This window comes from Haliotis asinina, chromosome 10 (genome assembly GCF_037392515.1).
Source record: "Haliotis asinina isolate JCU_RB_2024 chromosome 10, JCU_Hal_asi_v2, whole genome shotgun sequence".
Lineage (NCBI taxonomy): Eukaryota > Metazoa > Mollusca > Gastropoda > Lepetellida > Haliotidae > Haliotis > Haliotis asinina.
Genome location: NC_090289.1, coordinates 43,919,747 through 43,932,601, shown reverse-complemented (window position 1 = coordinate 43,932,601; position 12,855 = coordinate 43,919,747). Strand labels below are relative to the sequence as shown.

General features: G+C 36.3%; 1 protein-coding gene across 2 annotated transcripts in view; it reads right to left on the bottom strand.

Annotated features, from left to right (window-relative positions):
* The window catches only part of LOC137299077 (semaphorin-5A-like), a 177,448-nt gene that overhangs the window by 92,464 nt on the left and 72,129 nt on the right, over nt 1-12,855 (bottom strand). For both annotated transcript variants that reach the window (XM_067831568.1, XM_067831566.1), the window contains exon 2: nt 5,534-5,744. In XM_067831568.1, coding sequence (XP_067687669.1) covers nt 5,534-5,687 — 154 coding nt within the window. In that variant the 5' untranslated portion in view covers nt 5,688-5,744. The remainder of the gene's footprint in view (nt 1-5,533; nt 5,745-12,855) is intronic.

The following is a 12,855-nucleotide window of genomic DNA, read 5'->3' as shown; positions in this document are numbered from 1 at the left end:
ATTACACCAGACAGATTCTTTTCATTAAATGGTGGCATGGAAGTTTTTTTATCAAGCATACGATACTTGCAAAAAAACCCATTCCAAATCTAGTTTACACTCAGTTTCATCGAAACAGATATTTTCAGATAACTTATATTTCTGTAGTATTTTTTTACATGAGGAATTCTGATAAACAGAGGTCACACAAAATTATCAGTAAGTCTTCAAATACATCAAAACTAGTCATAAGGATAAACACCTCAGGATGCTACTTCCCCATCAACTATGAGATAATATCAAATGAAGGAGTGTGGCTGAATGATAGAAGGCTTCAGCTGAACCAGCTAACAAACTATACAATAATGGTTAGGAGCTTATTAAATTAATATTTATCTCCTTTATATTTCACAAAACATTAACCTCTTGCTGCTATCAACATTTTGAAAAATTCACCACAAAGCTTTTAAATAACTCGAGATTAATATATTGACTTTTGACATGAGTTGTATGTTTGACGTCATAACCCAACTCAAGCATGGTCGCTATCTATACTATTATTTTTATGACAGGATATTTTCCACAAAAAAATGACAGAAATAGAAAAGGGTTTACATGAACTTTAATCCTGTGAATTTCAATTTAAAATGATTAAGTATGAACACAATTTTAGTCATGGAATATGAAATCATTAACACATGAAATCTTGGAGTGCTGCCTGCAAATGTCAAGAAATGGTGAAAAAGGCAATGACCTTGTTTGAAAAAAATATATCATCAAATCGTGTAAACAAGATAAAATGAAATTAGGCTACTGTAAACTATGTCGATTTACTATATGACTCAAAATACATTGAAGATAAACTTTTGTATACGTGTGTGCTAGGGTGTTATCACTGCTCTGAGGTAAAGGGTGTATTTACAAACAGTATCCCCAATAGAACTGTAACTCCAAGGGGCATCTCAAAACCAGTTCTTCTATTTACCACTTGATTCTCTGGTACCCATGGCATCATTGAACAGGAATGGAACTTATAGGTGAGCACTACTTCAAAGCATATCAGGACAAATCATGTAATATTTGACAAAAGAAATACTACAAATAACATAGCAACTCTGGTACAACTCTTGCCCTCTTCTTGCCAAAAATATTAAAATTTATCCAGTTTCATCTGGGAAGTCTAGACTAGCCCATGTCTGAAAAAGATGAAAATATTAATTTCTTTGTGATGTGCATGACTTGTCTAGACTCACAGATGTTTTCAAGAAATGTCAGCTGTAAAAGATAATACCATTCACCTATCATGATGGCTGATGTGCAAGAATCTTTGATGAAGAGCCTCACTATTCAGCTACTGAAATATAAGTGACAACTTCACCATTTTGAAAACAAACCATGAGTTTAAGTTGGAACAACCAAACCAAGAACAATCATACACCAATCATAATGAATCTGGAATATGAATCTATCATACAGGATCCTCATACATCCAAGGGAAGCAACTCTGTACACCAACAACATATGATCCTCATTACTCAATACAGTGAGTGAATGGCATCAGAGACTTCAGGAATTTTAACAAGGTGGTCAACCTAACCCCAGTCCTCTAGTGTTACCAGTCAACGCTTTCATCATATGGCCATGCCGTCACTATCAGACAACAGAGCACAAGGATGGACTTGTTGTGCATGTAAATAATTCTTTTTTGTTCAGATTTGTATGTTGCATCCTGGACTATTTCCTTGATTCATGACCCAATATTAGCATGAAACAAATTAATGTCAGTGTGAAATACAACTTCTGTCCTAAATTCCAACCATTTTACAACCAGACTGCCAATCATGCAGGTTACGTGTCAAGAAACACCCAGATCCTTAAGCCAGTGGCAAAGAAATGTCACACAAGTTTACAATTCTTTCATTGTTTTTCATATGCAAATTTCAGAAATACTTTCTTAAAATATTGGTTTAAAAATATTTTAAGGACAATCACAGGCACTCTAGGTGCAACACCTCATAACGTAAGTAAAATGCCTGGATACTTAAAATATATGAAATAACGGTACTTCTTTCAAGTTTTCATGACAGACGTTAACCCTTTGAGTTTCTTACACCACTTTTAACCAACTTTCAGCTAAATTGCAGAAATCACAAAGCATGGGATTTACACAAAGCAGAATCAAGAGTTGGCACGATGAGATGCACTTTAACCATTAGGCCAACCTGGCAATGAGATAAAAAAAAAAAAAATGACCAAAAATTTAAACATTAATTCATAGTTTCTTAAATCAATGAAGTAAAGTGGATATTCCCTCATTAGAACTTCCTCAGTTCATGTGCAATATAATTTTGTTCGTCTGGTGAATTATGAAGTGCATCTGTTTATGGATGTTCAGATGTTTGTTCTCTTTTTTTTCAATTGTTTTTTATTGTTCATTGTTAAAAAAAATCTTCAGATAAGTTCCAAATAAGGTTTCCATGATTTAACACATAATAAACTGGAACAAAAAATTTTGTTTCTGAGAAATACCCTGCTCTGATCATGTACTCGTGTGGCTTGAGTTGGATACAACAGCCTGCCTTCAACAATAATACTTAGAACGTTTTCTATATATTTTGTTGTTGTTGAGATGCTCCCCATGTGTGCGCATGGTACATGCAAGTAGTCATTAGGGACAGGTTGTTAGTGTCAGTTAGAGGTCACGCTGAGGACAAAATAGATAGGGATGCACAGTTTCACTAAAAGATAACTGTAAATAAATACACCAGTTTGATATGCCCGTTACTCCCTCGAGCCCTAGTATTTCCCTTACAACAAAACATAACTAATGGCAGTAGTTGGAGCAGCAGCCAGATGTTTTCATTGGCAGGTATTTGAGACAAGAATCTCATTTAAGACGTGATGAGCACTTTGAGTTCATTTTATGTGAGATTGACATTTTATAGTGACTGTGTGAGATGATAGCTGAGAGGTGTCACTATCAGGAAAATTGCAAGTGGCCATTAGTGAACTTTGTTGGCTGTGTAAGAATGGAACACATCTTTCTGCAAGGCAAGAGAGCCATGTCTTTATGGTTTTTGTGTCAAATTACTGCACAAAAGTAAAAGGAAATAGTTATTTACTGTACAACTACTTGACATACTGGCAAAATAGGAAGAACAGTGAAGAGATTTTACAGAATGAATGTACTTGACAAACGGTGGCAAATAGTATATATTTAATGTGATGTGGCTGTGTAAGAATGCAAGATAAGAGAGCCATGTCTTTATGGGTTTTGCATGGTATAACTGCACAACAGCACAAGTAAACAGTTACTTACTGTACAACTACTTGACATATTAAATAGGAAGAACAGTGAAGCAATCTTTAGAGAATGATTGTACCTGACAAATTAAAACAAATAAATTCTCATTACCTTTAGTTCTTCTCCATAATCTGTCTTTGTAGCTAGGTCCACTTTCCCATCAAGGCAGCAATTATTCATTTAATGCATCAGACAGGTATGGACTGGTTCTCGTAAAAAACCCTTAAAACTGACATCATTTCTCCAATCAGAGAAATATTTACTTCAGTTTGATAAAACTACAATATATTTCTCTCGATATTGGCCAAGGAAACACTCCTGTGTTGACTTGGACTGAACAAATTTGTTTGCATATTTCTCTGTATCGCCAAAAGAGTGTAGACAAACAAGGATGTTTACAGTACAAATCACTGGAGTAATAACGCATAATATGGAAGGGACGTAACAGTTTGTTCAACAAAGTTTGATATTGGATGAAAGCAATCTGGTGTCCTCCTTTTAAGGCATAAATTCTCCAAGTATTAATTGAAATATATATGTATGTGTTGAACAAAGGGCACGGCTGGGGATATTGACATATACGTCAACTACTTGAAGTAAAGACAGGTGATGGATTTATTCGGTGACACTGCGCTATGTACATGTTATGACATCTTAAAGGTTGAATAATCAGATTGAATGTTTATATCCCACATGTCTGCCTAGTACCAGTTGTAGGTACAAGAAAGGTGGATTTTAGTCACCTCAACAGGGTTGTCACAAACTGTGTAGTGTACTTATCAGTATGAGGTTATTTGATATATGTCGAAAGAACTTGATTCAAAAGTGGTTTGTGTAGCTTCATTATATAATTGATGAAATAACTTCCGCTGAATATATTCTGTATTACTGTTAAATTGTGAAATTAACGTCAATGCTGAAAGGATATCATTGATATCTCACTCAAATGAAATAACACTTTCTGCAAAACTACTTGACAATAGTTTTAAGGACATTCGCTTTAAATGTATAATCATGAATAGCATTAGAAAAATATTTATGAATATTTCATTTGAGCTTTGATGGTTACAAAAAGATATTCTCTCATGTCATGACCTGAAAATAGTGACTCTAAAAGAAATATCAGATTTGTTAGATTCCTGAATGACATAAGCACAAGAAAAGACAATATATTTGTTAGAGGAGTATTTCAGCGAGAAACCTAATAACAATTTCTGAAATTTGCAGTTAAGGTGGACAGTTGATTATTAATCAATATTTATCAAAACACTTATTCAAATTTTCTAACGGGCATCTGTGACACAATCGTCTTAGTTTCTAACTAGACATCCTGACACAAGGTCGGTACTCACGTCACGTAGCTGTGAAATGCCTGGGTTTAAAAAGTGCTTGTTTTAACATGATTTTTTTAAAACATCCACACAAACTAATAAAGCCAATCCCTGGGTTAGCTGCTAGTCCTTCAAACATCCTGGAATTTACTTCAACATTTTCTGTGTTTATGGAGGTATAAAAACAAAAACTTGTCCGCATTCTGTGTAAATCCTACCACATTCACAAAATGTGTGTACAGGTTCCCTTCAGACATTAGTATGAAGACAATCACATCGTCTGGCACCAGAGATCATATAATTATATCTATTATATGGTCTCTGCTGGCGCTATACTGAAACACAAGTCCTACCCATTCTATTATCAGCCAATCAGAGACATTTAGCTCTTGTGGGTTTGGCTAAAAACAAGCAGCAACGTTTTGCAAAAACAAATGCTTGGTCAGGTAATATAGCAGACGATGAATGTTTTTTTCTCTTTTATTTCCCTAAAATGTGTTGCATACCAATATTCAACCACTTGTCCTTGCCCCTTGGATATAATCAGCAAAAACTATCTAAACAAATGTTCAACATCATCGTACTTTCGTGTGATTGAATCCCATCCTGGATTCGAACCCACACCCTCAAAGTCAGGCATCTAATCACTAGCACACAAAGGCTGAGCTGCCTAACCAACTCAGCCATTGTCACTGCCACTAAATGGATTTGTGCAGTCAAACACTGTCTTGGTATATATACAGGACAATACTATAGAAATCAGAGAACTGACAAGTGTGTGAGAATATGTGAAAATATTTCATGCCATCAGGGCAATATGGCACCAAGGCACCACGTTGGGATCTGAACCAAGGTGTCAAGCAAACACTGTAACCACAAGGCTACCCATACACTCTCTCATCCTTGGGATTGTCCCTACCTTCATATGTTGTGAATCGGAAGTCTGATGGGATCCGGTCTTCGTAGTGTTCAATGTGTCCATTATTTTCAAATGCGCTGGTAACGATGGTCACACTGCAGAGAATTAATGTCCCCAGGTGTAACATTAGCACTGACGCCATCCCTCCGCTCATCTTAAGTAATCCATGCAGTCAGCATCACTCGCTGCAGTTGAGGAAGGACTCATTCATCTGAAAATATCAAATCATGCAATAATTCATGCAATAATAATTCATTTATATAGCATCTAGTATCCATCTGACTAGTTGCACACGGCGCTGTAATCACAATCTGATTAGTATTACCCTTAATAACCCAAGCTGCCTGTTAGGCACTTGAAGGTTATAGTCACATGACTTTATCCAACCGGGTGCCCATTTTCTGCCATTGGTCACGTTAACAGAGGCAATTTTGAACAAACGCACTAGCATGGGAGAGACCACATGTATTACATGTGCCTTGTGTAAGAAAATCCTTAGAGTCAAGCTGTCAAACACAGACTCTCCGATCTCAATGTTGCTTAGCTTCAACTGATACCTGACCTGAGCTCTATGCACAGGACCACACACCTCCAGGTGTCAAACATACAAATTATCATATACTGTTTAAAGATGGTTGTGTTCCTTGAATACCTTGAATTTGAGATCACATCAACTGTGCAATTACACACAAATATAATTTGAACAAGATTGTGTAATTATTCACAAGTATAATTTGAACAAGTTAAACTAATGAAATTTTGATACAAGTTAGTCATCATATCATTTGATGTTTGAAGAGGGTTGCGTCCCTTGAATTTGAATCATGCAATGATTCACAAATAAAATTTGAACAAATTGAACAAAAGAAATTTTGATGCAGTTTAGGTAATGTTTGAAGAGGGATGTGTCATATCACACTTCATTTGGGGGTTATATTTTGTTAAGCTTACGGACCATATATCAGACATATCAGATACCACAAATTTGTATATAGTTCACTGATCAACTGATCAGTGTGTACCTAATTTTCCTTTTCAGCTCCTTGGGAAACATACAACCATAACAGCTAGTAATGTGCTTGAAGATGTAACATTAACAAATCCAGTAACCACACGGTGTGTGTTGTATGCACACATGCACAGGTGTGTGTTGATGCTTGTAATAATATGGACAAATTTAAGTTTTATAGCTCTATCCATTTCAGGTAACAACCAACAGTTAGGTAGAGATACATGTGCCTTATCAATTAACAGTTATAGATGCCACACTGACTCTGAGTCCAACACCAGGCTGAGCAACAAGTACCATAGAATAGATCTACACCCCAATGCTCTCCCAGCAGAGCTGATAATTCAAAATAAGGACCTATGATTCACAAACAAGTTTTCTGAAAAGCCAAAGCTGAAAGCACGTGTTTGAAGCCTAAAGAGTTAGTCAAAGTCAATCCCTGCCTTACACAAAGGCTGGCTGACGGATGGTGATGGAACCAGAGAGTGACTGACCATACAAGCAACATCAGTACTATCTTCCTCATCACTGACCATCAGGTATGGTAAATATCGGTCAAATACCTGGGACGTCAATTTGATTGTATCTTGAGGATGGTCAGAGGCATTTATGAGAGCTGTGACATAAAGGGGGATCATGTTTGCAAACAACCATGACACCTTTTACAAAAAAGATCTGGAAATAATACTTGAAGCTTCCAAAGATACATACCTGCTAGCACATAGGAACTGTGATAAAAATGATCAATAATTTGTGTATGTAGTGAATAACTTCTGAAAAATGCTTTTCATAGATGATATGTTTGAGTAAAGATATGTTTGTAAACCTGGAATACTAATAAAAAGGGGCTTTAATCTTCAAGCATTATACTTCTGACAAAGCTCCAGTTAAAAACATGGAATACACCTATGTATCACTTCTAACAATACCTAGCATATTCAATAGAAAGAATGTTTCAGTTGTTAGGTCTCAACAAAGATCTTTGTCACTGTGGTTTGATAGAAAATATTCAGAACAGCCACATGTTGCAACTTTAACACCTCCCATTTTAATATTTAATCAATTTGTACAAACACTTCTTCTATTGGAACCTACCGAATATCCTTTGTGGGATGTGATTTTCTGTCAAACAACTAAAAAATCATATGCACATAATTTTGTTTCCAACTTCTTTGATTTCTGTGCTATGCGTGTGCGTGTGTGTGCGTGAGTGAGTGGATGTGTGTGTGTGTGTAAGTGTGTGTGTCAGTGTGTATCAGTGAGTGAGGTTTACCATTGCTTGTGACAATATTCTAATCATATCATAGCATATCAGCTTCATGTAATTAGTAAAGCCCAAAGTTAAGCCCCTTCCAGACATATAAAACAAGGAATCATCCTGACAAACGTAGAAACATAATGATCACGAGGATCAAGTGTGTCCAAGGGACACAACTCTGCTCAGAGACTGCAGAACCTTAGCCAAATGGACTACCAGTTCCAACCTTGAAAACATTCAATGCTGTTGCAATAGATGGTTATCACTGCTCGTATTCATTCACACGTGAAATGGCAACAATAAGGCCTCTTGTGTATGCATGCATTTCATAACATTTGCACAGATATTAAGAGGCATACCCTTTCATTTCCATACACTCAAACACAGGGAACATGAAATTATGAGTGAATGGTGTTATTTTCAAAGCAGCCGTTAAAATGCAATTTCAAAAGAAAAAACTAATAAATGTATCCCTAAGTAACTGCTTATTTGATAATGATATCATTTTATTACATGTCTTAGTAACAACTTCTAAAACATTATGCAGATTTAATAGCCAATATATATTTGTGAAAGATAAAACCAGGATTTTTTTAAAAATACAACATATTGTCCTTAAGTAGGCTTGATGTACACAATATAACTAAAATGTAAGCATCAAATCCATGAATGAAAGGTGAATGGGTACGTTTCTCGTACAAAGACGAATTTAAATCCAAAGCATTGTATCAAAGAAATAAACTTTCCCAGTTGATGGTCATACAAGCCATCATTCAAGGAAAGATAAAGATCTCTGTTCATGATCACTGTGCATCCCCTGCATCGGATGATGTAGTGAACAATGTTTCACTGTCAATGATCAAAAGACTTTCAACAGCAGTCCTCCATTGTTGATATTACAAAAACTTCTTTCATGAAGACGACTCTGCAAAACCCTTTGTCTGCTTGAAAAGGATAATTGTTCATAAATGATAGTGACAAAATCCTTATACAAACGATGAGCCCCGACTTGAAAGCTATTAACATGGGCACTCCAGCGACCATGATTGCTTACCTGTAACAAACAGGCATGGTCAGTGTTTACAGGTGGGTACAGACGAAGCAGCATGATGCTGGTCAGGTCAGGGGGCAACTAGTGGAATAACAGATCAAGAGCCATGTACACAAGCCATCATATGTACATGTCCGACATACTTGGGTCAGTCTCAACAAAACACTTGAAAAACTGAACACACCAACCAAGGTTTAACAATGTGTATGAAAATGTTCTAAATGTTAATACTTATACAATAAATATCATTCACTCTTGGGAAAACAATTTTTAGTTTCTTAACGGCATGGATTTATGGATGTCAACATCTATAGTTTGAGGGAGACGACAAATCTGAGTAATATTCCTTCACCAGACAACAGACAAACATGAAGTTTTTTAGTATATTTTCACTCTTTCATCATTTTTGTAAATCTGATAAAGGAGTAAGAATGTACTCTGAAACATGTTTCTCAAAATTAAGGACTGAACATCCATAAATTAAGACTTTTATGTGTATCACTTCTAATTGCCATTCAAAGACACTATTATTTTCTTAGAAATATGTAAAGATAAGTCGTGCTGTGCAAGTCACATCCAAGAACCGCTACACAAACATTATCAAAAGGACGTTAAACACTTCTAGACATGGAAGTCAAATCAGTCTGTCCTCACTGCATGGCACCAGAATTTTTCCATTATGAAATATATTAAAAAGTCATTCTCAATTATTCTTTGCCTTTGAACACATCATTGCCTAACTATGAATAATTCCCAGATGCTGTGATAATTCAAGTCCTGTTAGACTCCACTTGCTGCTTATAGAGAACAAGTACTGTATAGAGGCAACAAAATAACATACAAGACATACAGTTAGCCTCTTGATAGGGAGATGGAGACAGTTCATATCATTTACAAAAGAAAGAATTCATTTGTAGGTTAAAAAAAAAAGACTGGGTTCATAAAATTCAGCTCTATGGTAGTATTAGACAACTATTTTCTGAAATTAACATATTTTACAGAAAAATAACCATAGTGAAAAATATAAAATATAATGATAAGGAGCCCAAACACTTTCTTGAAGCTGTGAAGATCTAGACTTGCCCTACTTTTTAGATATGTGTGGGCTTTCTTGCATACACTTGCTTCAGGGTCTGTATGTCACACTGTGGTAGTATGTCTTAAAAACCTATTTAGAATTAGAACTTTCACCCTTTAAAGGATGCTGTTTTCAGGGCAATCAATATTTCAGGTCAAACATGATAGATTATACATATATATATAAACACACACTGAGGCATACACAGTATTAATTCACACATACCACTAAAGGGTTAAGAGGCATTTCACATGACTTAAATGTCAAAGATTAAACTCATATGAAATCTTCAAACCAAACACAGCTTGAAAATAAAACATAGATACGGCACAGAGTATCAGAGTAATAAAATTAAAGACCTACGTTGCTGTTGTTGTGGCCGGAGGTCATGTAGCGTTGAAGTGATTAATTTGTTAAGCAAGCAATGGTATAACTTAGTGTCGTATGTCCCCAGGGGCCGTGCAGGTGCCCTTCAACAAACAGTTACCGTGGTATTAGCGAGGTGGGGCAACACCTCTCCTCTAAACACAACGTAGTCATTCACTTATTGTCCAAGAAGGTTTGCTTGTTGGTCAACAATGAAACAGTTGGACATTGTCAACACATTAACAGGTCAGTATTTACAGATAAGGAGAGTGAGTGTGCGAGGCTGTCACACTTTATTAACAAGCTCATGGAGAGTGACTTTTACCTTTGTAAACCATTTAGGATGTGGTGGCATTTTGATTGTGTAACACCAACCAGTAAAGTGGTTTGGGTAATGGACATAGAACCGTCACCATACCTGGACAATAATGTGGAGACATCTAGTCAGTAATCATTGTTATTTGTAATGTCATTGCATTGCTCAGTGTGTGTTTTTCCTGGTAACAATACACGCCACAAAATGTGTGTCATGGAACAGCTAATTGAAATAAAGGGCCTGTGCTGGTTGTGTTCTCAAAAACATAATCACTGAATTGTTTCATCAAAGAGGAATCTCAAGTGAGTGAGTGAGTTAAGTTTTATGCCAGTTTTAGCAATATCCCAGCAATATCATGGCTTGACATGGGCTTGACACATTGTACCCATGTGGGCAATCGAACATGGCTTCTGAACAAGCAAACACTCGAACCACAAGGCTACCCCATTGCTTCAGATCACAAGACACTATACTTACAAAAATAATACATGAAATTTTAATGTTCTTTGTTTATTTTTTTCCATGAATAAACACTTTCAAGATCACACTGGTGTTTTTTAACTCACTTTTACAGTCGGCAATACTCCAGCTATACGGTGGTGATCTGTGTATAATTGTGTTCAAACACCACAATCCAGTGATTGACACCATGAACATGTATCTATATAATAATAAGTCAGCTGGGTGACCATCTGATCCTGTCTGTTGCTGGTTTACACAAGCATGGGTTCCTGAAGATCAATTTTCAGGAGAAGGCTTGCAATACTGAGGAAACCATCTCATATCCAATTATTGCTGAGCTTGCACGCACAGACTCATCTTGGAACTTCTGTGTGTATGTTTTGAAGAACTACACAGAATTTGCTAACAGCACCTTTTTCAGTAGACGATGCTATATTCTTACCAAACATGGCTTAACTACACAGTTATTCCAGCTGCTTGACTTAAGGCGTGTAAAAGAATGATCCCAGACCAGACAATCCAGTGACTGAATTATAATCAATGATCTATGTCATCAAGGTATGTATAGACACCTATGTCAAGGAGTCTAACTATCCATCAGATTACAACCAGCTGGAATTCTTGGGTCAAAATCTAAATCAAAATCATCTTGGAATCTTCATAAAAGATTTTAATTATTCCCTATAACTTGGTGTGAATTTACAATACATTTTGAGGGAAACTGAGGTATTGTCTGAGTCTAATTGGGATGATTTTACCTGTAAGACTGATGAGAATCATCCAACAGGGTACACAGCAATCAAAGTAGTTTCACTGATTTAAGTCAAATTTTATGTCTCCTAATTAATTTGACACGTTTACTTCAGCACCTTTAAATCATGTAGAAACATTCTTCCTTGAACAAGCACTGCCTACAGATTGACTGCCATTAATCTAACTCAGAGTAACTGCACCTACATAACACACCTTTGTCCTACCTCTGGTCTAGGTGTGATCACCTAATCACCTAATTACGGGTAACTGATGATGGGGAAATAGATTACCTGTGTTGTCAATGGCAACCAGGTAATCCTCAAACAAATCACCTGTCATTATTTTGGGTTGCTAAATCAAATTAAGGGTGTGAAACCTACACGCTTGTAAGAAACTGCTTGATGTCTACAGTAATGAAATCACTATTCTCAGGTAACTTTCATACGTTGCATCTCCCAGACCTGTTCAGAGTTAAAGGAGTATGCAAGCCGACTACAAAAAATAACACAAGATGAAGCAAGGATATACCTTGAAGAAAGATGCACTCGTTAATTTCAGGTAAATTACAGGTAGTCAAGAGATGAAGGACATGAGATGATGTGGAGATAGATTAGTGTAAATTGCAGGTAACTCAGTATTAACAACAGCCACAGAGCACCTGCTGGTATAGTTCTGACACTGTGATGAACACACACTGGGTATAAGGCTACTCTCTGTGTCACCTTGTAAGCTCTTAAGGACTTTAGATAATTTAAAATTACAGGTATCAAGTGTTATGTCAATAGTTCAGTGATAATTGCATAAGCGGAAAATCAGCAGGTGTTAATAGGTTGTAAATTGCAGCATGTCATTCCCACCTTGACATTTAAGACAGAAGTTTGTGCGGAGATACCGTAAACGATCATCAGTTCCACATGGAAGCTGTTATGCCAGAACAGGCATTGATAGTGTTATGCATTGTGGAAAAAATGTTCCTTGTACAACTGTTCCATGGAAATAATAACCCCTTTGCTGAGAAAAAAGGAACGA